Below are 25,274 nucleotides of genomic sequence, written 5' to 3'. Positions count from 1 at the left end.
TCTGATGATGAACATAGCATAAAAAACACGAAGAAAAAAGATAGATCAATGGGCGAAACAAAAACCTCTCAAAAGAGAGGTGAGAGTCATACATTTCACCTTTGTCACCTGGGTTATGCAGGTCAGTCCCAAAGATGATCCTTGCACTGTCCTTGCGCTCCACAACCCCAAAGAAAAATGGCATGATAGCCACTGTCAATGAAATGCATACTCATTGTTGTTTTTGTAACGCGCACTTTACATTTTTTCCCTTTCTTTCTCTCTTTTAGAGTGACTGGTCCTAAAGTCTTGTGGGATGGATTCGTTGTTTGGAACCTCCCTGACAAAGTGTCAAATTTCCTTTTCACTGTTTGAACGGGATCATCGGTGGAAATTATGGTCTTCATCAGGTTCTTTTCGCGACCATGAAATCATTAGCTATACTAGCATCACGATATTTTCTAAAAATGGTACATCACGGACTTGCCGGAAGCTCCTTTAGGGAGCATGAAACTGGTTCGCAATTTAGCTACAGGATATCTTTCTGATTTGACAACCTCCATCACCGCCGATCTAAAATCCAGGGATCCCCAAGGATACTTTGTCTCTGCCACCATGCTTTCACCCTATTTATAAGGCATTTGTGAAATTGGATTTTGGATCTATCGCTAGACAGTTGTATTTCAAGGCAATTACAAAGAGAAGGGTGAAGATAATGTTCTCAATGGCAATCCTTGGACATAGGAAGCCTCGACGTTTTCCCAAATCTGGGCCATAAGAGATGCAAGCTGAGCTTGTTCCTAGAGATACTGGTGGAGAAAGAATGCCAATAACCAATTGGGCCAACTTTTTGAGGAATAGATGATAAACTTGAGAAGATATAAGTATTGATGTTGCAACAACGATAACTGATCCCGAAAACCAAGTAATTTTTGAGCTTGAATGCTTGAATGCTTGACGGTTCCACTTGGATGAAATTTTCTTTTGAATTTTGTTAGTCTTTTGTTCAGAGTCTGACGAGAGCACCGCAGCCATGTCTCGACCAAAATCCCTAGTCATTATATTTTACGAATACATTCATCTCATTTAACGCCTTTGCCGCTGTAAATTTCTTCAATCACCGCAATATCAAAAACTTTTATGAATGTAACAAATAATGCTCGACAGGCTTTAACCAAATCACGTATAAAACTAGGCTTTATCATATTTGTAGTCATCAGGTTGTTCTTTTCAATGAACTTTTGGCCACCATCCAATGACAAGTAAGTATCACAGCTAACAATCAAAAACTTCAAAGCGAAAGAAAGAAAAAAGTACAATATCATAGGATACAAAATCATTGAGTTCAAACTTTTCTGGTGTCGTTGCAAGTAATCCACATATTGGAGGTGGCAAGCTAAACACACATCCAATGCTTTGAGTAAAGAGTGTAAATATAGGATATTTTTCCTGTAAAGGAGAAGTATCAGAGGATCAGCTAAGGCGACTCTGTTGACATGGAGAAAAAGCAAGATTCCCTGACCCAACTTTATAAATGAAGCTGTCAGGAACTGATCGATCAGAACAAACTAACAAAGAAAAATGGATATATTTTTAGTTGACAAGGGGTTTAATGCTAAAGTCCTTGGTCATCTTTTTGTATGCTTGAGCAAAAAAAAAGGGCAGATCAAGGACGTATTTTTTTTTTGCCAAGCAAGGGGAGGGAAGAAAAGAGGGTGAGAATTTGGGAAATCGGGGAGGTGTTTGCGCGGCAATTTGAATCTCCGCCCATGCCGGGTTACGCAAACCTTTGGGCAAGCGGGCATTGGAGGGTTATTCAACAAGTGGCCCAGGACATCCGTTTTCACCTCCACTCCTTGTCATGGCTCCCTATTACGCTGCCAAGCCGGATAACGCTCTTAAGAGAGCTGAGGGTACGTGATACGCACTATGGATGCATCGGATACGCGAACGGATGGATGCTTGGATACACATGGCACTCACACACACACTTCTTTTTTGAATCGATAGAACTTATCGCTGTCGGACAAGAATCCGCAGCATTGGATACCCTCCATGAATCCATCCTCTCTAAACGTTCGCGCAGCAATCCCATCACTGTGATGGAACCCATCATGCTCAAGTACGTCGAGCTTTGTGTTGAACAAAAGAAGGGCAAAATGGTCAAAGAAGGTCTTCATCAGTACCGTAACATTGCCCAAAACACGAGCGTGAACAGCATTGAGGTAAAACGATAAGAGAATAAATTCTCTGCAATTCTTTGAATGATGCTGATAAATGTATTATGAATCAAAACAATATAGGTTATTGTGAACCGTTTGTTGGAACTCGCTGAGCAAAAGGTGGCGGAAGCACGTACCAAGGCTGAGCAATTGGCCGTGGATGCCATTGACGATCTTGAAGCGTCCGAAACGCCTGAATCGGTCATGTTGAGCACCGTGAGCGGTGATCAGAACAAGGACCGTACCGATCGTGCTGTAGTGACTCCCTGGTTGAAGTTTTTGTGGGAAGCTTATCGCACTGTTCTTGATATCTTGCGTAATAACGCCCGTTTGGAAACTTTGTACCACGCCGTGACCAACAAGGCTTTCGCTTTCTGTTTGACCTATGCGCGCAAGACCGAATTCCGTCGCTTGTGTGAAATTCTTCGCAACCATTTCCAGAATGTGTCAAAGTACTCTCATCAAGCTCACGCCATCAACTTGAACGATCCAGAAACTTTGCAGCACTACTTGGAGTCGCGCTTCACTCAGTTGAACGCGGCAGCTGAACTCGAGCTCTGGCAAGAAGCGTTCAAGTCGGTCGAAGACATTCACACCTTGTTGACCACCTCCAAGCGTCCTCCCAAGGGCGTCATGATGGCCAACTACTACGAAAAGTTGACCAAGATCTTCATGGTCAGCGAAGACTATCTCTTCCATTCCGCCGCATGGAATCGATTCTCCACCATTGAACGTGCCATCAACAAGAACTTGACCGACGAAGACCAGTCACGTATGGCTTCCGTTGTCTTGTTATCGGCTTTGGCCATTCCTATCATTACCACCACCAGAACCCGTCCTGGTTACGTTGAAGCGGATGAATACCGTATTCAAAAGTTGAACCGTCTTTCCATGTTGATGGGTCTCACTCAACATCCCACCCGTACCGGTCTGTTGAAGGAAGCATTGAACAAGAACATCTTGTCGCGTGTGCGTCCCGAAATCCGCGATCTTTACAATATCCTTGAAGTCCAATTCCATCCCTTGTCCATCTGTAAAAAGATCAACCCCATCATGACCCAGTTGTCCAAAGATCCCGATATGGCCAAATACGTCCGTCCCTTGCACCAAGTCATCTTGACCCGTTTGTTGCAACAATTATCCCAAGTCTACACCACCGTCAAGTTGGACTTTGTCTTGAACCTCGCTTCTTTCCCCGAACCTTACAACTACGATGCCGCCACCATTGAAAAATTCATCATGAACGGATGCAAACGTGGCGAATTGAATATCCGCATCGATCACGCTTCGCAGAGTTTGATGTTCGATACCGATCTGTTTGCTCCTCCCAAAGACACCGTCACCGAAGGCATCCAATTGCAATCGTCGCCCGCCGATCTCATGCGCACTCAACTGTCGCGTCTCGGTGTCAGCTTGAACGCCGTGGTCCAGATGATCGATCCTTCTGTGAAGGAATCGGCTGCCAAGGCCAAACACGAAGCCCTTCAGCGTGCTCTGGCCGGTGCCGAAAAGGAACACAAGGCCGCTTTGGCAAGAAAGAGCATCATTGAACAGCGCAAGGAAATCATTGAGACCGAAATTGCCCGCAAGGAGAAATTGATTGCTCAAGAAAAGGCTCTGGCCGCTCAGAAGAAGGCCGAAGCCGAGAAGAAGCGTGTGGAAGAAGAACAGCGTCGTCGTGAGGAAGAACGCAAGAAGAAGATTCAGGAAGAAATTCAACGCGATCAAGCCAAGCGCATTGCTGAAGAAATCAGTGCCAAGACGGGTCTTCAACTCAAGCCTGAAGAAGTTGAAAACTCGGATGTCAAGACCTTGTTGGACTTGAAGGTGACCCGATTACAAACCGAGCAAAAGGAGATGAGCGATCGTCTCAAGCAGATCGGCAAGCGTTTGGATCACATGGAGCGTGCCTACCGCAAGGAAGAAATTCCTTTGCTTGCCAAGGATTACGAACGACAGCAAAAGGCTGATCGTGCCTTCTACGATGCGGCTCGCAAGTCCGAGTTGGCGACAGCCAAGGCTGAACACGAGCAGGGCATGAAGTTGAAGTCGCGTCTCACACGTATCATGGACGACTATGTCACTTACAGAAAGAAACTCGAAGATCAGCGCAGCCAAGCTACCGAGGCGAAACGCCGTGCCGCCGAAGAAGCGATTGAGAAGGAGAAGCAAGAACGTATTGCCTTGTGGCGTACCAAGCATGATGAGATGGTCAAGGCTCGCGAAGCCGAAGAGGCCGAACGTGCTCGTCGTGAAGAAGAGGAAAGACAGCGACAGGAAGAAGAAGAACGCAAGGCGGCCGAAAAGGCGGCTGAAGCGGCCAAGGAACAGGAACGTCTTGAACAAGAACAAGCCAAACGTGACGAGATTGCTCGCAAACAGCGCGAAAAGGAAGCCGAAATTGAACGTAAATTGGCGGCAAGATCCGCTTCGCCTGCTCGATCCCCGGCTCCCGCTGCTCGATCACCTGCTGCCGCATCGCCTTCGCCATCTCCTGGTGCCTACCGACCTCCAGGCGCTTACCGACCTCCAGCTGCTCGTGCTGCCGCCAGCAGCGAGCCCGAAAGAGGCGAGACCAGCTGGCGTACTGCCGGCCGTGGTGGATTGTCTTCTGGTTTTGGCGGTCGCCGTGATGGTCCTCCCGGTGGTCGTCCCAGTGAAGGTGGACGTGACCGTTTCTCCGATCGTGACCGTTTCCCCGAACGCGAACGCTTGCCTGAACGTGATCGCTTACCTGAACGTGATCGTTTACCTGAACGTGGTTCGGGTGTTTGGAAACGTGGCTCCGGCCGTGCTCCCGGTTCCTCCGGAGGTCGTTGGTAAACATGAAAATTGGGTTTTCTTGAACCCGCATACATTTTAATAAATTAGAAGCCCATTTTTGATTGGTTTGTTGGAAATTTTTGATCCTTAAAAAAAGAGAAATACACTGGTCTATCTCAAGTCTGAGTAAAAAAAAAAAAAAAGAGAGAGCTGCCCAATAATGTGGGTGCTGGTGATGCTTCAACTAAGAGTGAGTTACAATCAGAGAAGCATATCGATCACCATGGAAATGACAAAGGAAAAGAAAATATGAGGCATCTCGCATAAATGATTCACTTGAGGAAAAATATCACAGGTTTCATTTCTGTTGAATATGGACAAAGACGTATGCGGTAATGGTAACATGATGATGATGAAAGCATAACTTAAATGAAAGGACAAGTGCGGCAAAGTAATAACTTGAACGTATAGGGAATGCAGTCCTTGTATTGGCGATTACACAAGTGAATGCCAATATAAAAATAGATGGACTATTCTTCTTTGCTCAGTGCATTGTAATAATCATTGCCATTCATCACCTTTGTATGATTTGCAAACAATGATTGGTGCCAGAAAAAAAAAAGGTTATGGCATGCATGTGAGAACCTGGTAAATTGCATCAATATATAGAATAAGAATCCCAACCATCGGTTCATTCTGTGCGGTGCAAGTCTGACAACAGGAGGATCTGAACGTAGTTTTTGCTTCTTATCCTCTTTTGGTTTTTCATTGTTGGTGCATGTTATTATCAATATTGTTGTGGTTGTTTTTGGCCGTAAACAATGATCCACGTATTTAGAATTGGCTGTGGACTAAAGATAAGCATGAATGCGGATCGGTAATAATTATACCAAGCGCATCATTAAAAGTAGACCAAAAGGCATTCATTATCATCAAAAAGTCAACGTGGCAAAACCTCTTTTTTTTTCTGTCATGCATTGCATATCACCGTCCAGCCAAAACAACAAAAGCGAGAAATACAAGACAGAATTGTGGTGTGCTTGTTCTCCTTCGAATGTCAACGATTTTCCGGTCCCCCCATTTGCCCCTGACAAGACGAGCAGTTGCCCTTGAAAACTAATGCCTGCTTCTTGGTGTCACGTTGATTGGTTGTGGCTCAATAGCAGCCGTGATATCAAAAAAAAAGTCCCACTCCTCAAACTGATAACCATCCCCACATTCAATTTCATTCAACTGGTATGACAACAAAATCACCTTTCATCATCACCACCTTTCCACCACGGCGAATTGCTTTCATTACTGATCTTCTCTTTTTTTTCTGTCTCTTTCTAACTATATATTTCCTGCTTCTTTCTTCTTCTTTATAATTTTTTTTTTGTTTTTTTTTCTTGCATTTTTGAAATTTATATAAATTATTATTATTTGTACATCGCTTTTTTGCTCTATACATACACATTATCTACACGCACGCACACATCTCTGTATTTACATACAACGTAAACAACGAACGACCAATAGATCAGTCTATGCGCTCATTGATCGGCTTCCAATTATCGCACGATTAATCAATCCCTTTTTATTTTTCTGCCAACAAAAAACCATGCTGCCCAATTCCTGTTTCTATAATTACTGTGAACCACAGCATCCCAGTTGGACGTTTCTAAGCACTGCCAACCATATGAACTCCTCCGACAATACAGACGCAGACAATGATGCGTTTTCTGGTTTGACGTGTGGAACAATGAAGTGGGATGAACCGTCCGGAAATCCGCCGTCGTGTACCATGAATTCGGTGGTTAGTAAACCATTGTCGATCCAAATACAACCGCCAACCGTTCCTCAGCGCGGCATGGATGGTTCCGTCTGCATCGATCATCAACCCCGTCCGACAGTAGCCATTCATCCAGACTTTCGGCCCACTTTTTACAATCCCTTCGAAGTGAAGCATCGCCGACGCACATCACGAGCGCAATTCAAGATACTGGAGAAAGCGTTCCGGGAAAATCCTAAACCGAGTGCGCGCGTGCGACATCAGCTAGCGCAACAACTGGAAATGACCATGCGAGGTGTTCAGGTCTGGTTCCAAAACCGCCGGGCCAAAGCCAAGCAACAGCAGCAACAGCATCAACTACAACAATATCAACAACAGCAACAACAACGAGAGAGTCCAAGCAATTGTAACTCGATCGTTGATCCATCGATATCACTATCGCGTAGTTCGTCCGGGTTGTCATATGTTGGTAGTCAATCGACGATGTACCCAGCGGGTGATCCCGTGCCATTGTCCTCCTGTTATCAGGACATTTTGGAAGACGATGCTCCGAGCGAATATTCGACTCCTATTACTCCTCAGGATACCTGGAGTTACGCTCAGGAATTCCTTTCGAATAGCAACCACCACCACCACCACCACCAACAGAACAACAGCAGCGGTCATGGTCTCCATCTCAAGGAAATGACGTCGGTGATGGATCAGCTGATGGCGCCTAAACTTGGTACGCCTGATTTTTCGTACCTGTGCGGTGGTGGCAAAGCGACGGATACATGGGCCATGTTCAAGACACCCTTTCTCACCGAAGAAGCGTTGATTGGTGTGGTGAACCCGAGAACACATGGACAAGCGTATAATGTGGCGGACTGGATTCAAACTGTCCAAAATAGTGACGATGATATGCAGCATAACACCACGATGGGATCACGACGTTATTCGCTCCCTTTGCAACCACCACCAATCACTGATGGGTTGATTCATGATCAAGCTTATTGGGACGGGCAACCTATCATGCGACGTCTTTCCGAGCCATTGTACTATCCTTCTTTGCCTGAGCCGTCTTCCATGCCACATTTTCAGGATCCAATCTACGATTTGATTTAATGGTTCGTTCTTTATGCATAATTGAAATTCTTATGATGTGTCTTTCTTTTTTTTTGTGTGCTCGTTTTTTGGTGCTTTATGTTTATTTATTATTTTACTTTTTTCCCTTATTATTGTATTTTGTATGCATTGGTGTATGCTTCATTTTTTTCCTGAAACCTTTTTTTTTATGCTTCATGGCTGGTCGATATAATATTTCTTTCTAACTAGAATTTTGCCGTTTTATGATTGTTCCTATTTTGCCATTCTTGTAACTACCGCGAGTAAAAATAAAAAAATAAAAAAAGAACCCCAAAATGTGTTTTAAAAAAGATGGATTCATTGTGAGTTTTAGCCTTTTTGGGAATTTCCGCTTAAGCAACTCATTCTCATATAAAGTAAAAAAAAAAAAAAAAAAAAAAAAAAAGCAAGGAGAGAAACCACAACATGGCGCGGATGACAGAAGCACATGGACAATCCGTGTTCACCTCCTGTTTTGGCGCGCACATTTTGTACACCTCCTGTTATTCTCATCTCTAGTTAAAAACATGATTTTTTTTTTCATAGGATAGTGCAATACAAAAAGAAAAGGCTATAAAGTATTGGTCAAAGTGAAGAAAAAAGGGTACAAAAGGGGGAGAGGAAAGGGATTTATAAGTTCGATATCAAGGCGCCTCCGTCTACAGTAATAGTGGCTCCATTGGTATAGTGACCTGCACGAGAAGCCAGGTAGATGCAGGTACCGGCGATATCCTCAGGTGTGCCGATGCGGCCAACAGGGATTTTGCTGATAATAATGTCACCAAAATTATCCAGGGTGGCCTTCATCATCTTGGATGGGAAAGCTCCAGGTGCAATAGTATTCACCAGCACACCCTGATCACCCAGTTTACCCGCCAAATGACGCGACAAATGATGAAGTCCACCTTTGGAAGCCGCATAAGCATATGTCTCTTGTGGGGGAGGCTATAACAAAAAAAAAAAAAAGGAAAAAAAAAATTCACGGTCAAAATCATGCATCTTCCCAAATAACTCTGAGCCAATCGCGGATAAAAACTTACGCGAATACCATCAATAGAACCAATATTAATCACCGAGGATGGGTCGGACACACTCGCTTTGGCAGTTAACAAAGGTAAGCATCTAATTAATACTCGATTGTGAGTTCAAGACAATATCGACCATGGCCGTCCGAGTAGATAAAAAAAAAATCACTTACGCTTGTGTCAAAGAAAAGATGCGCTTCAAATTGAGATTGAGCACTTTCTCAAATGCAGCATCAGGATAATCATGAAAACTTTCATTCCAATTGGCACCGGCATTATTCACAAGCACATCCAGATCTAAGAAAAAGCCAATGGTACAATATCAGTGGTTGGTTGTCGTACAATACGCAAACCGTCACATCCTAGTTCATTTGCTTACGCTTTTCACGTTTGCTCAATTCGGCAACCAGACGGTGGACTTCGTCCAATTTCTGCAAGTCGGCAGGAAGAGCAACGCATCGACCAGGTCCCTTTTCGGTCAATTGCTTGGCAACCTATATGTTCATACTAAGCGTCAATATACTACAACTCTTCATGTCATCATTTGGTGGCGTTATTTCGGGTTTTACCTTTTCGCATACATCGGCCGAGCGACTGGTAATGTAAACATTGGCGCCTGCAGCGACAAAACCCTTTTTTTTTCCTTATTTTTAAAACAATGTGAACCTTATTCCAGCAATTATTGCAAACTTACAGTGGCGATCATCTCGCCAATCCCGCGCGATCCACCAGTAACCAAAACGACCTATTATCACAGTAAACTTAATTGAACCATTCCAGCTTTCTTCACTTTTGATCTTCCATTTTTCATACTTTGTCTTTAACGCTAAAGAGATTTTTAATATCCATTGGTAACAGAAAACAGGAAAAGAAAGAAATAAAAAAAAAGATAAAAGATTGCACAGAAGAAAAGGAAAAAAGGTGGAAGCGTGGGGATGGTTTTAATGAAATAAACCAGCTTCGATGACTAAAATGAAATAGATAATTCAATCACCGAGCAACACTCTCAAATTTCAGTCTCTGCTCATAAAAGCCAATCAGCTGTAAAATAAAATAAAAAGGGAACCATGTGAGTCTTTTTTGTTTGCTATACCCCAAGAGACTATGACGACCAATATTAAGCATTTTTACCTTTTGGGGACATTTATCGCGTATCACAGTGGTTGGACACATGGATAAGACACCATCATTCCTACAACCATCATTGAAAAATGTAAATAACCATGACCCTTACCAGTGATTGTTATTTTGCTCTTTTTTACCATCGTAACACAGCATATATGCTTCCGTTGGGATCATTTTCAGGTTCCTTGACAACCGTTTCAATCTCTTTGACGGCGGTTGGCCAATCCCAGGAGCTATCCATTCTAAAGTTGGTATCCTTTATCACGTCGTAATCGGTCGTTTCATCATAAATGATATTCTCAGTGGCAGTTTCGTTGGACAAAGATTCCTTGTCGCTGTCAACGTCCGTTTTTTTGGATAAAGTACGAGATCGCTTGGTATTCTGTGGATCGGGCGTAGATCTCTCTATTTAAAAGTCAAGCGCGTGGTCCTCAAATTAGAATGAATCAAAGACGATGTGAATCGCGTCTACTTACGAACTGAACTTGCGCGCTTTTTGGGCGCGTGACGGCCAGGTTTTTTTGATTTGCTCATGGCTGGACCGTCTTTTCCACCTTTGTCTTTCCAATACTGAGCGAGAATTTCATCGGCTGATCTATTGCTAATGAATAATCGCTCTCTCTAACCCCAATGGCCCATGCGGGCGGATTCACGGTTATTAAACACATACACTGCATCTTCCGGTTCCCACGTGTTTTCATCGCTGTCGTAACCTTTCCATTTGATTAGGTATTGCAAAACCTATAAATCCAAGCACAGCAAGTCAGTACGACCATCAAAACAAGACCGCAAAACAGGCATGGAGCTTTCATTTACTTTATTGCGAACACGGTGATTTCTTATGCTTTCCACTTCATATTCTTCTTCCTCTAATTCTTCAACGTCACTATCGCGCTTCCTTTTCGTAGTTGCTTTGTATGCTGGCATGGCAGTCGATTGGCGTGTCTGATCGCTCACAATCGTTTGCAGAGTAAAAAAAAAGGGAAAACACAGAAAGCAATAATTTTTTCCCTCCTTTTGCGCTGATGCACATGCCCGTTCGCTTTGACTGCCTTTTCGATCGGCGCCAGAGGGCCCATTTTTTCTCATATTATTGCCCCCCCCCAAAAAAAAATAGGGCATTTGCACACCCAGAAATTGCATTAACTTGGCCACTTATCTTATCCAAATAGAGCATCACTTACAATGAATAGTGTCTGTGAAAAGACGGCGTATCTCATGTATCTTGTGTACCTATACTGTAACATTCCTAGAGCATGACATTTTTCTACAGCGAACCATGCATTTCCACTTCGAGAGAGTGTTTCTATCTAATCCAGTTAACCATGATCTTTCTGTGCTTTGTATTCCCTTCGCTTCTTTTAATGAATATAACGTGCAAATGTCATTTTAAGCCCATGAAAACAATAGGCTCTCGTTCTTTTTATTTATTCAGCGATGACATTTAAATTTTCCGATCCATTAGTGGACACCAATGTCTTCTCTCATAAATGCATCCGATGACGGTTCACGACCAAGGAAGTCCTTCAACAGATCCATACCGTCCCTGTACAACGAAAAAAAAGGAAAACAGATGAGCAAATAGCTTTTGGAGACCTCTAATTCAATAACCAAGAACTTACTTGCTACTGCCTTTTTCTAAAATACACTTGCGGTACGAATAGCCTGTTTCGCTAGATAAGGTGTCCTTTTCAAACTTGCTGAAGAACATGTCACTGGAGAACACCTTGGACCACATATAACCGTAATAACCTACACCATGTAACATCACAGTTATTATCTATCCATTGCACATGCTATTTTCTTAAAAAAAAGCATCCATTTGCTTACCAGCATCGTATCCGCCCATCAAATGGCTACAAAAATACAAAGTTATCAGCAATGCTCCCAGACAAAAAACCATCAATTCAATCTTACCCGAATGCAGCTTGACCACAGCTTCCCTATGAGATACGGACATTCAGACTCTCATGTCGAAAATAATCATTCAGTGTTGAGCTTCAGCCTACCTCGGGTGCTTCAACCAGAGAAATCTTCTTACGGAGATCGTTATAAAGCTTGGTGGTATCGAGATTTTCATCTATTCACAAAAAAAAAGAAGCAAGTATTACTTTAGTCCATAGACAATACTCGATATCTTCAGATCAAAGGCGTACCTTCGGATGTGTGAATGGTCATATCGTAGATACCGAAGAACAGTTGACGCAGATTCATCATGGCGGCATCCACATTCTTGGCCTTGACAATGCGATCAATGATATCATCCGAAATAGGTTCACCGGTTTCAAAGTGCGAAGTCAGGTACTTCAGTGACTTGGGATCATAACACCAGTTTTCCAACATCTACAACAGTGTTGGTGATATTCTTGTATAGAAAAAAAAACACGCATTATGTGTCGCCTTACCTGAGAAGGAGCTTCAACAAAATCACCTTCAACGCTCGTACCGTGGAAACGAGCATACTTAGTACGGCTGCAAAGATGGTGCATCACATGGCCCTTTTTTACAACAATTTGAGCAAGATCGTTTACGACAATCAGGCCTTGACCGCGTTCCAACTTACCAATTCGTGGAACAAGGTGACAACTTCATCATGCTTGAGCAAGGAAGGCTTATCAGTCGTGCTGTGTATAACGCGCAAAAATAAATGGTTTGTTATTAGCCCACGTAACAAAAGTGGAGGTGGGGTGTAACACGTACGGTTTAGTGAAATTGGCCACCATCGCAGCAATAGGGGCAACACGTTCTCCATTCTCAGCAATGTAAGAAGGTTGAAGCGGGAAACAAGCAGCATGGGGATCTAAATTTTTGCTGTCAAAAGAGACCTTATCCATCCACGAGCTAGGTCGCACTTACATTTGCTGTCACGAGGGAACAGATCAAGGTACATGTAACCAGAGAAGCTCTTGTCCTCGACATTATCCCAACATTCAAACAATTGCACATCCGGGTGCCAAACCACGGCCTTGTCTGCGGGCACCTTGACAAATTTGAGACCAAGAACCTTTTCGTAGATGTCCAACATTTCTACAATCCCAACCCTGTCAGTAAACTCGTTCGTAATCGATCTTCACAGTCGAGGTTCAGCTCTGACGTTTAGTTTAATTTTGGCATGACTTACTTTGGATGGTCTTTTCCAAGCTAAAGTACTTTTTGATCTCTTCTTGGTCTACCGAATAACGGTTCTCGAGAAGAATACGCTGGTAATAGCTTGTGTCCCAAGAGTTCAACTTGTCGTCATACTCTTCGTTACGAGCAGCTATCGCCATCATCCATGGTTACAAAATCGCAACCGACGCTAAACACTGAGCCTACAAAATTACCTTTTTCCTCCTGCAAAGAAAAAAAAAAGACGTCCACTCCCGTCAACACATGCCGTAGTGATTGTCGATATTTTTTTCTTACCTTTTTGATTTTTTTCAATTCTTCAATTTCCTTCAAACCAGCATCATGCAATTTGGTGGCCAAATCATCCAAGAACTAAGAAAAAGAGTAATTTTAGTACCGTGGACAAAAATCACCATAGTTCTCAACATTACCTCACGAACGGCTTGAACGGTCTTTGCCATCTTGACTTCAAGGACATAGTCAGCGTGAGACTTGTATCCCAAAATCTAATATCGGCAAGCAAAAGTGGGCGATGTCAGTGAATCGTGTCTGGCAAAAAGTGGAAGCGGGGGGAATTAAATGATCATCTTACCTTGGCACATTGACGACGAAGTTTAAGAGCCTAATGGAGCGCGTCAAAAGAGATGTTTCAGGCGTGAAAAACCTTAAAATCACCATAGAGCTTACCTCTTCCAAAAGGGCAATGTTCTCACGGTTACGGGATTCGAAAGCAGTCATATGGGCCTTCCGCGTGTTCTCATTCTTGCAGAGCTTCAACACTGTACCATGTTTGTGTCAATTGGATAAGATAGCAGCGCAGCGCTTGGTTATTTTACTTACCAGGGCGGACATCTGCAAGTAAGGACAGGCATCGCATTTCTGTGAATAAAACATTGATCCTCCCCTAACAAATTTCATTCTACACCTACCAGGATACCTAAACCGCATCATTATTAGCCAAACATTCTCTGAACCCCACAACAAAAGCATCACCCACTTACTTCATGGTCAAGACGTATTTCTTGACACCGTCTTCTTCGACGGTGGTTAAACCGCCTAGAATGGGTGATTGCCTAGTTTAGTATCCGCATTTCCTATTTTTGGTATTTTCTTCCATGCAAGGCACCCGCTTGACCCGGGAATCCAAATCTCATCTATTCTTACCCAAGAAATCATCATCGAGTCCCTCCAATTCTTCCTAAGAACGTAAGAAATGGTGAATATAATACATTCTATTACTCCTTGAAAGCCTGCTTATACCTTGGTGAACTTGATAGCTGTAAAAAAGAAAATCAAAACGGTGGCAAAATTAGCGTGTCACGTCGACTGGTTTGTAACCGGGGGAACGCCCAAACTTACTGCTGTTCTCACGGCTCCAGTTTTTCATGTACTCGATGCACACTTCACTGAGGCGTTTACGAAGTTCCTTGAATTCGTTGCGTTTGTCTTCGGGAAGATGCAAACCATTGCGACGGAAGGTTTGTTCCATCTTGCGAAGCATACGCGCGTCTTCGGCAGGCAACGAGTTCAAGTCGGCCTTGGCAATGAAGTTTTGAATGACAAGGTACAAATCATGACGCATGCTTTGCTCAATGCTGAATTCCTCATACTCCTTCTCTGCTGCCACCGACGCCTCACGAACAGCCTCGTCGGGCGAAATCTGGCTCAGGGAGCTGGCCAACTGAATGGCGCCTGTTTGTTCCCAAGGTTAGTATGATTCTGATGCAGGAGCCGCCTAGTGTATATTTATAGAGACTTGCCTGACAAGGTGTTTTCAATACGGGCCAAAGGAGCGACGATATTTTCATAGGTTTGATCCTCCTGTTTCAAGGCGGCAATGTCATTATTGACAGCCAGTTCTTCGGCAATGACGCGTTTAACAATGTCGGCGACTTGTTCCGCATTGATGTTAAAGTCAAGAGCAGGTGCAGGAGCCACTTGAGCCATGATGGTTATATTCTTTTAAAAGAAAAAGTAGAAAAGAACACGGTACGACGTAATGTGCTTGTACCTTCTTTTTCTTTTTCCTGCTCAATTGGGGTTCTGAAGTTTAATTGGGACCGCCAAAAAACAAAAAGACCGCTGTCCATCACATGATGCATTTCCGGTGCAGTGACATCGCAGCATCGTTTAATCCACTAACATTACTTCCGATCTTTAATCCACATGCCCATAATACAGTGTCTAGTATATGCTAAAAGGTCGGCTTTCCTTATGCCAAGTGTTCCGGGCATCCCGCGAGTAGACTCGGCTACTGCGTACAGTCATGCTTATCGTGGCGTTTTTTCGAAAGAGGAAAAAGAAAAGAAGGTCCACTATAAAATGAGACGTGTGCAAGACTGATCATCGGCAACTGTGTCGCACAAGCAGTGAAAGGGACTATCATTGCCAGTATAACATCACTGTGAGCTATTATGTCAAATATTCAAGAGTGAGCAGTCAAAACTTTTTAATGAATTCGATGCTACTGTTCATTACTTCATTTTCCTGCTTCATCCAAAAGCTTCATCGAGTATATTTATGGTTGTGTGCGCAGACGCTCTCTCTCAACAAGGTATACTCTTCCCAATCTGAGAATTCCTGGCAAAAAATTTTATATCAAAAGACCAGAGACATCGTATCTGAAGAAATGAGTTATGCGAAAACTTACCAATTTTCAATCATATCCATAGCAATTGGATTTAAAGCATCGTACGATTATCTGATTTCCAAGAAACCGAGACATTACGGGCAGGGCGGGCCGGGTCAGCTCATGCAGTTTTCCAGTGAACACTCGTCTTTTTTTTTCTATTTTGTGGCGGAGTATATAATTGTTACTCCGCCACAGCGTCCTTGTATTTTTTAACAGTGCGAGCCAAAATAAAACTCGATCGTTATTCACCACCAACACCATGTCGCTGCGCACCTTTCTTCATCGCAATGCCACCGTAAGCATTCAGCTGACATTACTCTTTTTGCGAATTATCAAACTTATATTCGTACGGTTAGTTTATGGCCTCGGGGTTCGCTCGCCGCACATGTTCGCAAGCCATCAAGCCGTCTCGTTTTCGATATCCCTCCTCATCGATCATGGGACGACGATGCTTTGCCAGTTCATCAGAAGAATCCGCTCGTCAACAAGCAACCATAGGAGTAAGCTCATAAATGGATATATTTTGTAGCTATAAAAAAACAAAACGTTTAACTTGTTTACGCACGTCCACAGCCTTTCACATGGAAAGCGGCAGCCATGTTTCTCGGTACGGGTACCGGTTTATTGTGGTATTTCCAAAGTGAAAAAGCGCGTGTCCAGGAAGAACGTAAGTCCATGTCGTATAGCAACGAGGTGAAAAAAGTCAAGAGGGCTCAAATTTTTATTTGATTTCAGGTGAAAAAGAACAGAATAAACCTAAAGCGTATGGTAAACCCAAATTGGGCGGTCCATTTTCATTGACCAACGCCGAGACGGGAGGCAAACTTGGCACAGATGATTTGAACGGACGATTCTACATGATTTATTTTGGTTTCACGCATTGTCCGGATATCTGTCCTGAGGAGCTGGACAAGATGGCGGAAGTCGTGGATGCGGTCAAAGCCGACAAGGACATGGGCGAAGGTGTACTGATTCCTGTGTTTATTACTTGCGATCCTCGTCGCGATACTCCCGAAATTGTCAAGGAATACGTCAAAGATTTCCATGACGATCTGATCGGTTTAACCGGCAACGAAGAAGAAATCCGTCGTGTGGCCAAATTGTTCCGCGTCTACGTCTCATCGCCACCTAATCTGGAAGAAGGTCAAGAAGACTATCTGGTCGATCACTCCATTTTCTTCTATTTGATGAGCCCCGACGGCACTTTCCTCGATTGCTATTCACAAAATGCCACCTCCGAAGACGTTACCGAAAGCTTCAAAAATTACTACCAAGAATACAAAGCCAAAGGCGGGCAATTAGACAAGAAACCCGCCTCTTTATTACAAAAGAAGGCATAAATAAAAAATCCAAAAAAAAGCAACAGCACCCCTGCCAAAAAAAAAGGTCTTTTTTCTTTCTCCTGATCTCGGACCTGCGAGTGGTAAAATTATCAAAAGAAAACTTTTTTTTTTTTAGTGAGCTGTGAATGGTTGGACGGCTGTTGCATGTGTAGAGTTGGGAGAGGGAGGAAAGAAACCGACATGAGCTGTGGTGGATTGTGAATGCAGTGACTGGGCTGACGCTGGCGGGGTGGGTGGCACTATGGAGATGGCGGTGGTGGTGCTTGAGCGGTCGACTTCATTAATCGATTGCAGCTGATCTTCAGGATGCGAACCCAACTGAGAAATTCCCGCATGTTTACGTGATTCAATTTTGGACGCTGAGCGAGGTTTGGGTCTCGATTCGCTTTTATGGCAGAGTGGTCGTCTGTGATGATTCTGAGTGGTTCGCGCTACAATGGCATCGTAGTGAGCTTTATCTCGGACGATTTTCTCGGAAGCGTCGTCAAGCAAGGAATCCAGCTCCTGTACATTGGCGATAGGCATCATGGTGACTGATTTGCCGGCTTTGCGTCCCTCCAAGGCATCCATGGCCTGCTGTCGAGATACGTCCAAGGATGGCCATAAACTGTATTTTAACGACTGCTCGATCAGATGATGACGCCACATCGAATCGTTGGTCAGAGGTGTGGAAGGGGTACTGTTCCACGTTTTCGACGTACTGCTCGTGTACTGGTATGGGTCGGCCAAGGAAGCCTCGGACGGTGGACTTTTCAGTGCAAGCGTGAGACGTTGACTTTCAGGGATCAAGAGCGGACTGCGTCGTCGTCTGCGTTCTTTGAGCGGGATGGATCCTGATCCGGTCGGTTCGGAATCAAGTAAACCCGTTTCTTGGGCAAGGTCGCTCCAAAGTGACCAACGTGTGGGCGGTTCCTTGGCCAATAGACTGTCTGTGGCCTCATTTTTTTGCGACCAAATATCACGCGATGACCCTGTGAAATAAGGTGATGCCAATTTATCCGCAATTGGGTCACCGAACAATGGATCATCGTCGTCTTTGCTCGACAGTCTATCATTCCGCCGTGGCGTCCAAGTGATGCACGTGGTATCACTGCAAGCGCGCGTCCTTCGACTCCGTAAGTGGTGTGAAGACAAAAAGTATGTGGATGCATCATCCGCTAAATATTGATTGGATTAAATTTCCCATGGACCCTCAAAAATAAAATACGCTCAACGTAAAAAAAAAGAGGGATAGCCAATGCTTACATGAATAGATATGTGTAGATTGGTGGTGGTGGTGGTGGTGATTGGATGATTCTGATCGCAGAGGAGCGGTAGCACGGGATGGGATATTATTATTGGTAGTAGATGGATCTTCAAGGCTAGCGTCGCTTAACTTTGAGGACCGCTTTTTTAACCTTGTTAAAAAGGGAAAGCAAGATTTCCAGGTTAAAGGGTCTTTGGCTAAATGGGGTATTTTCTCAGGGCGACCAAACGACAATAGTTTTTTCAACCGACGTGGACGTCGCCCACAGGCACTTGACAATGCCACATCATCTGCCATTCGACGATCAAAAACCAATCAGCTAAACCACACAATCTTGACAAGTAAAAAAATAAAAAGCAAGACCGTGCAATCCAATAAATTTGACAAAATAAAAAGTGACAAGAAAAAAAGATCAAAAGAAATGAAAGGAAAATAGAAAAAACAAGCGACAAAAGGAAAAAAAAGAAAGATGAAAAGAAAAAGGAAACCAATGGTCGAAAAAAAAAAAGGCACACTCTCTTGGTTTAAACTTCGGTGAGCGGTTACCGAGAAGGTGGCCAAGGTCACACCAACGGCAAACGATAGATTCAAACTATTCTCTTTTCTTCAACTCTTCCGTCTCCATCCTTATCCTTCAAATCATTTATCTACAAATTCATAAAAAAAACCAGCTCCAGCACTGCGCCGCACGTGTTTGCATTGTTGCGCCGCCCTTAATTTTTTTCATTTATCGAAAACCTTGTTTTTTTCTCTAGTTGCAAAGCGTTCTCGTCGCGCGTGAATCCAGCAAGACGTTTGTTTTTTTTTTATGAACAGAAGACTCGACGTAACAGAATAATTAGACGTTATAGACCTTGTTTATCTGCTACTATGGAGATCTCATGCATCATTATTGAACAATATAACCTTGTTCCTTGGCTGCAGATTTATTCCTAGCTGTAGTTCATGCTTTTCTACGCGAAAGAAAAAAAGAACCATCTTCATCGCGTGGTGCAAAAAAAAAAAAAAATCTCAGGAGATCATCACCGATTCGGTGGCCATTGAAGCACTCCTGACATGATTTGCCGTCGCTCAAAACAAAGAAACCACTGATGCATCACAATAAAAATAGCATCGGTTGCCAAGAATCCGCCTCTATTTCGCAAGCGTGCGCCACTTTCAGCCGTCAACGCAGGGCGCAGGCTTGTCATTTTTTTGAGGTGGTTGAGAGTCGCCCCGAAACAAAGAATGAAAATTTTAAGCTTTCTTGTTGCTTTTTTATCGGGACAGCCTCGTGGCTCGCATTGATACTCAAATCTCTCCCGAAGAACCAAATTGGCCATTTCGTCATTTGACTGAATTTAGTTCAAGTTAAGAGCAGGTTAGTAAAAGTGAGGGTCGAGGAGCCTCCAAATGTGGACCTGTGAACCCGCCGCCAATTTCCCACCGCAATTTTCATTTTAAATTGTGTGTGTGTTCCAGTTCGTCCCTTCTCCCCGTGCAACCGTAGTTTTCCCATTTTAAGCAACTTGTCTAGATTTGGCACATGGCAACCTTTTCGTTAGCCTTGATGTCGAATCAGCATTCCCATCGTCTTTCCCGTTCATCATCAACACATAAAATAGTCGCTGTTTTCTTCAACGTTGAACGGTCATATAATACTACTTTGTAGACAATCATGACATTTTTTCAAATGTGCATACACAAGTCACCTTTGCCCTTTGGAGCTCGGTCAAATGGCTTTTATAATAAAGGAAATTGACAAGAGCGATGGTCCATCGTATGACGGTGATGGACACACAACTGACCTCCCAAAATTAGTGCTACGTGGTTGTAAGCGCGTCACATCTTTATTTTTGACACCCTCATTGGATTCTTGCAAAAAGCAGCATATGGGATGTTTGAGAAAATGGTGTCAACGTCATTCCAGCGTGCTCCTCAACTGTCCACGTTGGCGATGATTAGACTTTTTTCTTACGGCTATTGGCAGTGTATCTTGATTTCTTTTCTATCCCAAAATGTAGACAAATCTATTTTTGCACTGATTCTCAGGTGTGAATGACTGTTTTTAGGCACGAGGCCAGGTTGCACCATTACAAGGTACGAAAAAAAAAAAATGATGAGGGAAATTTTTTACGCAGGTCCAACGGTTTCAATCCCATCTCGGAACACGCTTCCGAATTTCAACTTCATTTTTTTTTTCTATAAACTGCCCTTTGAAAGCTGTATTGGTTTTTTTTTTTTTTGATTATTATTATGGTTGTAAATTATTGGAGTCCCCATGTTTTAAGCCGCAATCTTCCCTAAAGCATCCAACTGTTGCAAAAATTCACTGGGTGAAAGAATGTCCGTGGATCCATAGGTAATTTTCTTCTTTTGATTGTTGGCCTAAATATTTTCAATCCATTCGTTTAGTCTACCGTTTTAAAAAGCGATCCCAGCATGGAGTAACTTACATTGGCGACTTCCTGTAAATTCTGGTATTCAACATAGTTGCCGCCTCCCACGACAAACACAATGGCTTCTTGAAATGCCACGCGGTGTTGTCGTGGCGAACGCGCGTTCTTGCTAAGCTTGGGATCAAAGTACAAGTAATCGTCTGCTTTCGAAGCCTCGTTTGAAGGCGGAGTCATGATGTCTGACACAATTTTACTAATCACTAGCTCCTTTCGCGTCGGTAATAAATTCTTCACACCCGACAACAGGTTCTCGAATCCTCCACCAAGACCGCCTTCCTTTAATCGATCGCTCAACTAGTATTCCCCATCAAACAAAGTAAGTCCATGATCATTTTTGTCCACCGGCCCCCTCCTTTCAGGTTCCTCCTCGTCATTTGTGTCTTCTTGGTTTACCTTGTTGCCAATACTGCTAAAACCTCGGAAGAGATCATTTTGAGAAAACCCGCCCGATGGGGCGGTAGGTGAGCCCAACATGGACGTCATACGCATCAGTGCACGCACCCTACAAGAGTATTGGTTCTTCGTCAGCTCTGTTAAATTTGTTTTCGTACTTTTGCTTTTTTGCCTTACTTTTTGATGTAATGCAGCGGGGCCAAATCACAGCCTGCATCCTGTAACGCCTTTTCATAGTTTTCCATATCCTCTTTTGAGATCTCTTCCACGGTGGAGAGGTAGTAAATGAGGAACAAACGCATCTTGTCACTTGGGTTCTTCTTTTCCGGATCCCGAAGCGCTTCCAACAGCAGATTCTTGTTCTACGCAATCCCACGGTTCAGGCATCACCTTCTCATATGATGGTACAACATCATTATTACCTGTCGTGTAATGTTTTCTTCAATTTGAAAGAACGCATCCAGCTGTCGGTCCTTGATGGCATTCAGTAAAGCTGTAGCAATGTTCATATGCATGTCCAAGGTCTCCTTGCGCGCCGTCAATTCAGGCAAAGCTGTAATGGCTGACTTGAGAATCTTGGTGTTGCTTGACAAATCCCTGTGATGGCATATCAGTTACAAAGTACTTGATTCTCTTGGGCGGCCTTCCCAGACACTCACACTTGATTCACATCCTCCAACGAGTTGACACCGCTCATTCGTGTGATTTCAGCCGCATCCTCCTTGTACTTGTTTAATTCGATATCAATGTCCTCTAAGGGATCTTGTTAATCTACCGAAGCTGAAACGTACTATGTTTGACTCAATGTCGGATGCTACTTACCGGCGACTTGAGGGAATGGACTGGAAGCATTTTTGTTCCAGAAAAAGTCCTTTTGTTTGAGATCGTATGATTTCCGTGTGGGGTTGTGTTCATCTGCTTCCACCGTGATCCGGTTAAGTTTCATGGTGAGTACATCTTGTACCAGCGCTTGATATGTCCATGAATGGCTCAACATGGGAGTCAAGTCCATGCTGCGGTCCAGAATAATAAGCACTATCAACAGCACACGCTCAGTATATTCAGCTTGCACGGGTTTTTCGCTGCCATCCTATGTTTTACCAGGGCGTTGCAAATTCGACGAATTGTGTGCGCTTTCTGAAAATAGGTTGGTACGCGAATTCATCAAATGGTCGCGCAATCGACTATCGAGTTTGTTGGCAATGATTTCCGCCGCATTACCACGAGGACATCGTATAATAGGAATCACACCTTTTGCCCAACAACAATATCAGTTTTTCTGGAACACGGTCCCCTCTTTGGGTCAACTTACCCATGGTCACGATCACCGAAAAAAGCGAATTGACAGTACGATCGATAGTTTCGTCAATCATGGTTTCTGCAGCTGTAGGATCGTTCAAATTGACAAACACGTTGGCCTGGTTTAAAGAGAAGACGTCGGGATTCGTGCATACAAAGTTGAGGTACTGATCATACACTTGTGTGACCATATCTGCCGTATTGTTGGCAATAGTGGTGGTGGCAAACTCTTCCAGAACAGGACGAGGAACAGTAGAACAAAAGTTGATATAGTAAGAATCGTACAAGTTGCGGTTAAGATCCTTTTCAGGCGAAAAAGAGAAAGTAAAAATAAGTATTGACTGCTGGTACAAAGTAGAATGTATTGTCTTACGTCGGCTATTCTCTTCACATTGTCGATGGTGGGTTCTACAAAGTAAACGGCTGGTACGTCGGGTAAAGCTGATCGATCCTGCGAAAGCAACCTAAACAGACAACAGTGTACAATGAGTGCTGAGCTTTTCAACCAGTAAACCACGGTTCATTAACCCAACAGAGACCGGCCCTTACATGTGTACGGTGACGCCGTTATCTCGAAGGTCATTGACACGCATAATAGACGAAACGATGTCTTGTCCAAACTTGTCAAAGATGAGAACTTTCCAAATAACGTTTTCGCGTAGTGCCACGGTACTCGCAGGGTCATCCAAGGCATCATTTTGAGCCTGTGGATCCGTCTGGTTGAGATTCAGCATGGAAATAATAGCAGCTACCGTAAAAAAGATGAACATTTTCAGCTGAAAGAGCGAGGTCACCGTTGCTATTCTGATACATACCATACTGCGCCGCACGCAGCGAGTGATCATCAGCATCAGCCATGGTCACTTTAATAAAGAGAGGGTAACTGTAATAAAAAAGAGAGGACTTTGCCTTGATATGGCGTGTCAGTTCTTCAATGGGCGCTGGAACCGTCTGGTTTCGGAGTTCATTTTTAAGGACCGGATCGAAAGCTCTCTGTGCTCCCACCATGCACACTGGTCATCGAAAAATTGGGTCATCTCTCTCGGACTGATGTCTTTGGGCTTTTGCCCGTATTATTATACCACCTGAATTATGGCTTTAATCCGATACTATCCATAGGACATTACCACAAGGTCTTTTGCGCAGCGGAAAGGTGCTGAATTTTTGCAAACATGTGGATATCGCGGAAAACTCATCCACAAAAGATGTCCTTTTTGAGCCCTGAAAATATACACATTATAGGATCCAAAGTGCAAACAAGAACTCTTTCTCTCCGGCAGTTTTATTGGGCCTCATTCCTGGGGTCAGAGCATCAAGCATAATCAGACGATGGATGGGGTTGGAGACGATCGAATAGAAGGAAGTTATGATTTTTGATGGATTACTATGGCAGACACATAGTATCCACAACAACTAAACTTTGCTCGGATAAATACAATATATCATATGAGTGTAAATAAATTTTCATATTTTGCTTGGAGACAGCACCCATCCGAGACATAAGAGCAAGAGAGTATCAACAATCCATGATCCTACAGAATTGGCAAGTGTTCGATTGATCGTATTAATCATTTTTATTGACTCAACAGTAAAGAAGAACTTTCACCAATGCTTTGCGGAATAAAAAACCGAATTAGGTTTGTATGCTGTCAACGTTCATGCGACTAAAATGTCAAATTTATCACTCACATAACAAGCCGTACACCCGCTGTGCAATGGATGCCGCCTGCCACCGGAGGTCGCCCTCTTACATTGAGCGACTTTCGTCAGACAAAAAGCCTAACGCATACACGGCATAACCTGGGCGAGAACTCTTGACGGAACTTCGGTATATTAATGACAACCCTATGGCATACGTTGCAACGTGATTTGTTTCTGAACACGCGCAGGGCAGCACTGGTTCCCCCCCTCAGTTCCATCCCGCCCAGGCTATGATAGATCTAGAAAGATGTGTGGGTATGTTGGGTATTTAAAAAAAATGAGTTAGTAAGCTCTTTGATTGATTCAAATTTTCGTCAAGATATTTTACCTTTGTTATTTGAGTTTGCAATAGCCATTGATCGCTTGACATGACTTGGATTATATGACATTGCAAATTTTTTGAATTAGTATACGTTCATTATACATCATAGCAAAGGAAAAGAAATTGGACTTGCCTTTGAACCAAATGGTGAACCGGACAAAAAAAAAGATGATACGGACCGCCAGGTAAGCTTCTTCTTCGATGCGGAAAATAAAATTGCTTCCAGGGACAGTTAAGCGATGGATCGGTGGTGTCAGCTTGAGCAGGCAAAAAATATTGACGTGGCCAGAAGTGACGGTAACTTCGAGTTGGATTCCAGATATCGAGAGTCCCCCGAATGAAAAGAAAGAAAAACAAATAAAGTACATGATGATAAAAAAAACAATGGTCGCGTCAGTAAAAACCTCATAAAAAACCCCTGTGGGAAAAAAAGAGGAAAAGACTGCGAAAAGAATATGTACATGAAATATAAAATACAAAATACAAACTATAAACTAAAAATACAATAATCGGGAAGACAGCTCGAATACCATATGATGAGAAGCAATCCAAAGGAGAGGAACATGAAGAGGGCACGTAAGCGTTGCTGATTAAAAAGAGCACACCACCGACGGTGGCCTTTGACGTCATCCGATTTCGCCAGATGGATGGATGGATGGATGGATGGCGAGAGAAAGTCAACTGTAGTATCCAGAACTTGTCAGGCGAAAAGAAAACGGAAACCGGAAGCTGGAAGAAGGATGGAAGTAAAGGAGAGGTAAGTCTGTTTTGCCGGAGCAAAATCGATGGTAGACCACTCGACG

The 25,274-nt window shown here is 43.5% G+C and overlaps 10 protein-coding genes across 10 annotated transcripts; 3 read left to right on the top strand and 7 right to left on the bottom strand.

The window, feature by feature from the left end:
* Nucleotides 1-440: 440 nt before the first annotated feature.
* BYT42DRAFT_543676 (uncharacterized protein) lies at nt 441-1,038 on the bottom strand (the record flags this gene model as incomplete). The annotated part of the gene is made up of 2 exons (XM_051565709.1): nt 441-605; nt 676-1,038. The coding sequence occupies 2 exons, from the start codon at nt 1,036-1,038 to the stop codon at nt 441-443; spliced, it is 528 nt and encodes a 175-aa protein (XP_051426173.1).
* A 769-nt stretch (nt 1,039-1,807) lies between these two features.
* Nucleotides 1,808-5,150, top strand: BYT42DRAFT_559849 (uncharacterized protein). Its single transcript, XM_051567174.1, has 3 exons — nt 1,808-1,892; nt 1,990-2,204; nt 2,283-5,150. The coding sequence occupies exons 1-3, from the start codon at nt 1,841-1,843 to the stop codon at nt 5,022-5,024; spliced, it is 3,009 nt and encodes a 1,002-aa protein (XP_051426172.1). The 5' UTR covers nt 1,808-1,840; the 3' UTR covers nt 5,025-5,150.
* Nucleotides 5,151-6,912: 1,762 nt separating this feature from the next.
* BYT42DRAFT_474822 (homeobox domain-containing protein) lies at nt 6,913-7,074 on the top strand (the record flags this gene model as incomplete). The annotated part of the gene is made up of 1 exon (XM_051563597.1): nt 6,913-7,074. A coding segment is annotated over one exon (162 nt), but the record flags the coding sequence as incomplete, so codon positions are not given.
* Nucleotides 7,075-7,170: 96 nt separating this feature from the next.
* On the bottom strand, nt 7,171-7,815 carry BYT42DRAFT_559847 (uncharacterized protein). The gene has a single exon (XM_051567173.1). It carries the CDS (start codon nt 7,642-7,644, stop codon nt 7,195-7,197), a length of 450 nt encoding a protein of 149 aa, XP_051426170.1. The 5' UTR covers nt 7,645-7,815; the 3' UTR covers nt 7,171-7,194.
* Nucleotides 7,816-8,311: 496 nt separating this feature from the next.
* Nucleotides 8,312-9,761, bottom strand: BYT42DRAFT_559842 (uncharacterized protein). Its single transcript, XM_051567172.1, has 7 exons — nt 9,678-9,761; nt 9,559-9,609; nt 9,434-9,496; nt 9,244-9,358; nt 9,038-9,161; nt 8,880-8,961; nt 8,312-8,784 (listed from the first exon to the last, which is right to left on the bottom strand). The coding sequence occupies exons 1-7, from the start codon at nt 9,711-9,713 to the stop codon at nt 8,470-8,472; spliced, it is 786 nt and encodes a 261-aa protein (XP_051426169.1). The 5' UTR covers nt 9,714-9,761; the 3' UTR covers nt 8,312-8,469.
* On the bottom strand, nt 9,762-10,977 carry BYT42DRAFT_559839 (uncharacterized protein). The gene is made up of 6 exons (XM_051567171.1): nt 10,806-10,977; nt 10,660-10,730; nt 10,466-10,584; nt 10,127-10,394; nt 9,996-10,056; nt 9,762-9,905 (listed from the first exon to the last, which is right to left on the bottom strand). Exons 1-6 carry the CDS (start codon nt 10,914-10,916, stop codon nt 9,855-9,857), a joined length of 681 nt encoding a protein of 226 aa, XP_051426168.1. The 5' UTR covers nt 10,917-10,977; the 3' UTR covers nt 9,762-9,854.
* A 389-nt stretch (nt 10,978-11,366) lies between these two features.
* Nucleotides 11,367-15,234, bottom strand: BYT42DRAFT_559837 (uncharacterized protein). Its single transcript, XM_051567170.1, has 23 exons — nt 14,858-15,234; nt 14,457-14,789; nt 14,358-14,374; nt 14,262-14,295; nt 14,099-14,153; nt 14,027-14,034; nt 13,938-13,949; nt 13,785-13,876; nt 13,690-13,719; nt 13,529-13,603; nt 13,395-13,469; nt 13,313-13,322; nt 13,111-13,248; nt 12,846-13,016; nt 12,690-12,789; nt 12,553-12,613; nt 12,395-12,487; nt 12,146-12,332; nt 11,999-12,069; nt 11,907-11,932; nt 11,820-11,845; nt 11,612-11,741; nt 11,367-11,535 (listed from the first exon to the last, which is right to left on the bottom strand). The coding sequence occupies exons 1-23, from the start codon at nt 15,042-15,044 to the stop codon at nt 11,451-11,453; spliced, it is 2,016 nt and encodes a 671-aa protein (XP_051426167.1). The 5' UTR covers nt 15,045-15,234; the 3' UTR covers nt 11,367-11,450.
* A 724-nt stretch (nt 15,235-15,958) lies between these two features.
* On the top strand, nt 15,959-17,091 carry BYT42DRAFT_559834 (SCO1/SenC-domain-containing protein). Its single transcript, XM_051567169.1, has 3 exons — nt 15,959-16,024; nt 16,086-16,396; nt 16,465-17,091. Exons 2-3 carry the CDS (start codon nt 16,327-16,329, stop codon nt 17,067-17,069), a joined length of 675 nt encoding a protein of 224 aa, XP_051426166.1. The 5' UTR covers nt 15,959-16,024; nt 16,086-16,326; the 3' UTR covers nt 17,070-17,091.
* A 92-nt stretch (nt 17,092-17,183) lies between these two features.
* BYT42DRAFT_611414 (uncharacterized protein) lies at nt 17,184-18,615 on the bottom strand (the record flags this gene model as incomplete). The annotated part of the gene is made up of 2 exons (XM_051571497.1): nt 17,184-18,229; nt 18,318-18,615. 2 exons carry the CDS (start codon nt 18,613-18,615, stop codon nt 17,184-17,186), a joined length of 1,344 nt encoding a protein of 447 aa, XP_051426165.1.
* A 1,895-nt stretch (nt 18,616-20,510) lies between these two features.
* On the bottom strand, nt 20,511-23,374 carry BYT42DRAFT_559831 (Sec1-like protein). Its single transcript, XM_051567168.1, has 12 exons — nt 23,264-23,374; nt 22,998-23,196; nt 22,822-22,912; nt 22,462-22,750; nt 22,251-22,400; nt 21,972-22,184; nt 21,809-21,902; nt 21,572-21,746; nt 21,327-21,511; nt 21,150-21,258; nt 20,754-21,050; nt 20,511-20,685 (listed from the first exon to the last, which is right to left on the bottom strand). Exons 1-12 carry the CDS (start codon nt 23,304-23,306, stop codon nt 20,584-20,586), a joined length of 1,947 nt encoding a protein of 648 aa, XP_051426164.1. The 5' UTR covers nt 23,307-23,374; the 3' UTR covers nt 20,511-20,583.
* Between the last annotated feature and the right edge of the window lie 1,900 nt (nt 23,375-25,274).

This window comes from Radiomyces spectabilis (assembly GCF_025331425.1).
Source record: "Radiomyces spectabilis strain NRRL 2753 chromosome Unknown BYT42scaffold_3, whole genome shotgun sequence".
In the NCBI taxonomy this organism is placed as follows: Eukaryota; Fungi; Mucoromycota; class Mucoromycetes; order Mucorales; family Radiomycetaceae; genus Radiomyces; species Radiomyces spectabilis.
This window is presented reverse-complemented; position numbering and strand designations above follow the sequence as displayed.

Bases quoted from the DNA above. Each gene is read 5' to 3' on its own strand.
- BYT42DRAFT_559831 (XM_051567168.1), bottom strand. From the start codon at position 23,306: ATGGCTGATGCTGATGATCACTCGCTGCGTGCGGCGCAGTATG. The intron at 22,185-22,250 runs GTAAAACATAGG...TGCTGTTGATAG, and splicing joins GTCGAATTTGCAACGCCCTG to TGCTTATTATTCTGGACCGC. The intron at 21,259-21,326 runs GTAAGGCAAAAA...ATACTCTTGTAG, and splicing joins CCGCTGCATTACATCAAAAA to GGTGCGTGCACTGATGCGTA.
- BYT42DRAFT_559849 (XM_051567174.1), top strand. From the start codon at position 1,841: ATGGCTCCCTATTACGCTGCCAAGCCGGATAACGCTCTTAAGAGAGCT. The intron at 1,893-1,989 runs GTACGTGATACG...TTGAATCGATAG, and splicing joins CGCTCTTAAGAGAGCTGAGG to AACTTATCGCTGTCGGACAA. The intron at 2,205-2,282 runs GTAAAACGATAA...AAAACAATATAG, and splicing joins CGAGCGTGAACAGCATTGAG to GTTATTGTGAACCGTTTGTT.
- BYT42DRAFT_559839 (XM_051567171.1), bottom strand. From the start codon at position 10,916: ATGCCAGCATACAAAGCAACTACGAAAAGGAAGCGCGATAGTGACGTT. The intron at 10,731-10,805 runs GTAAATGAAAGC...TTGGATTTATAG, and splicing joins ATCACCGTGTTCGCAATAAA to GTTTTGCAATACCTAATCAA. The intron at 10,057-10,126 runs GTAAAAAAGAGC...TGATGGTTGTAG, and splicing joins ATATATGCTGTGTTACGATG to GAATGATGGTGTCTTATCCA.
- BYT42DRAFT_559837 (XM_051567170.1), bottom strand. From the start codon at position 15,044: ATGGCTCAAGTGGCTCCTGCACCTGCTCTTGACTTTAACATCAATGCG. The intron at 14,790-14,857 runs GCAAGTCTCTAT...GGGAACAAACAG, and splicing joins TATTGAAAACACCTTGTCAG to GCGCCATTCAGTTGGCCAGC. The intron at 13,470-13,528 runs GTAATGTTGAGA...TCTTTTTCTTAG, and splicing joins CCGTTCAAGCCGTTCGTGAG to TTCTTGGATGATTTGGCCAC.
- BYT42DRAFT_559847 (XM_051567173.1), bottom strand. From the start codon at position 7,644: ATGCTGCATATCATCGTCACTATTTTGGACAGTTTGAATCCAGTCCGC.
- BYT42DRAFT_559834 (XM_051567169.1), top strand. From the start codon at position 16,327: ATGTTTCTCGGTACGGGTACCGGTTTATTGTGGTATTTCCAAAGTGAA. The intron at 16,397-16,464 runs GTAAGTCCATGT...ATTTGATTTCAG, and splicing joins AGCGCGTGTCCAGGAAGAAC to GTGAAAAAGAACAGAATAAA.
- BYT42DRAFT_559842 (XM_051567172.1), bottom strand. From the start codon at position 9,713: ATGGATATTAAAAATCTCTTTAGCGTTAAAGACAAA. The intron at 9,162-9,243 runs GTAAGCAAATGA...GCTTTTTCTTAG, and splicing joins ATTGAGCAAACGTGAAAAGC to ATCTGGATGTGCTTGTGAAT. The intron at 8,962-9,037 runs GTAAGTGATTTT...AGTATTAATTAG, and splicing joins ATCTTTTCTTTGACACAAGC to ATGCTTACCTTTGTTAACTG.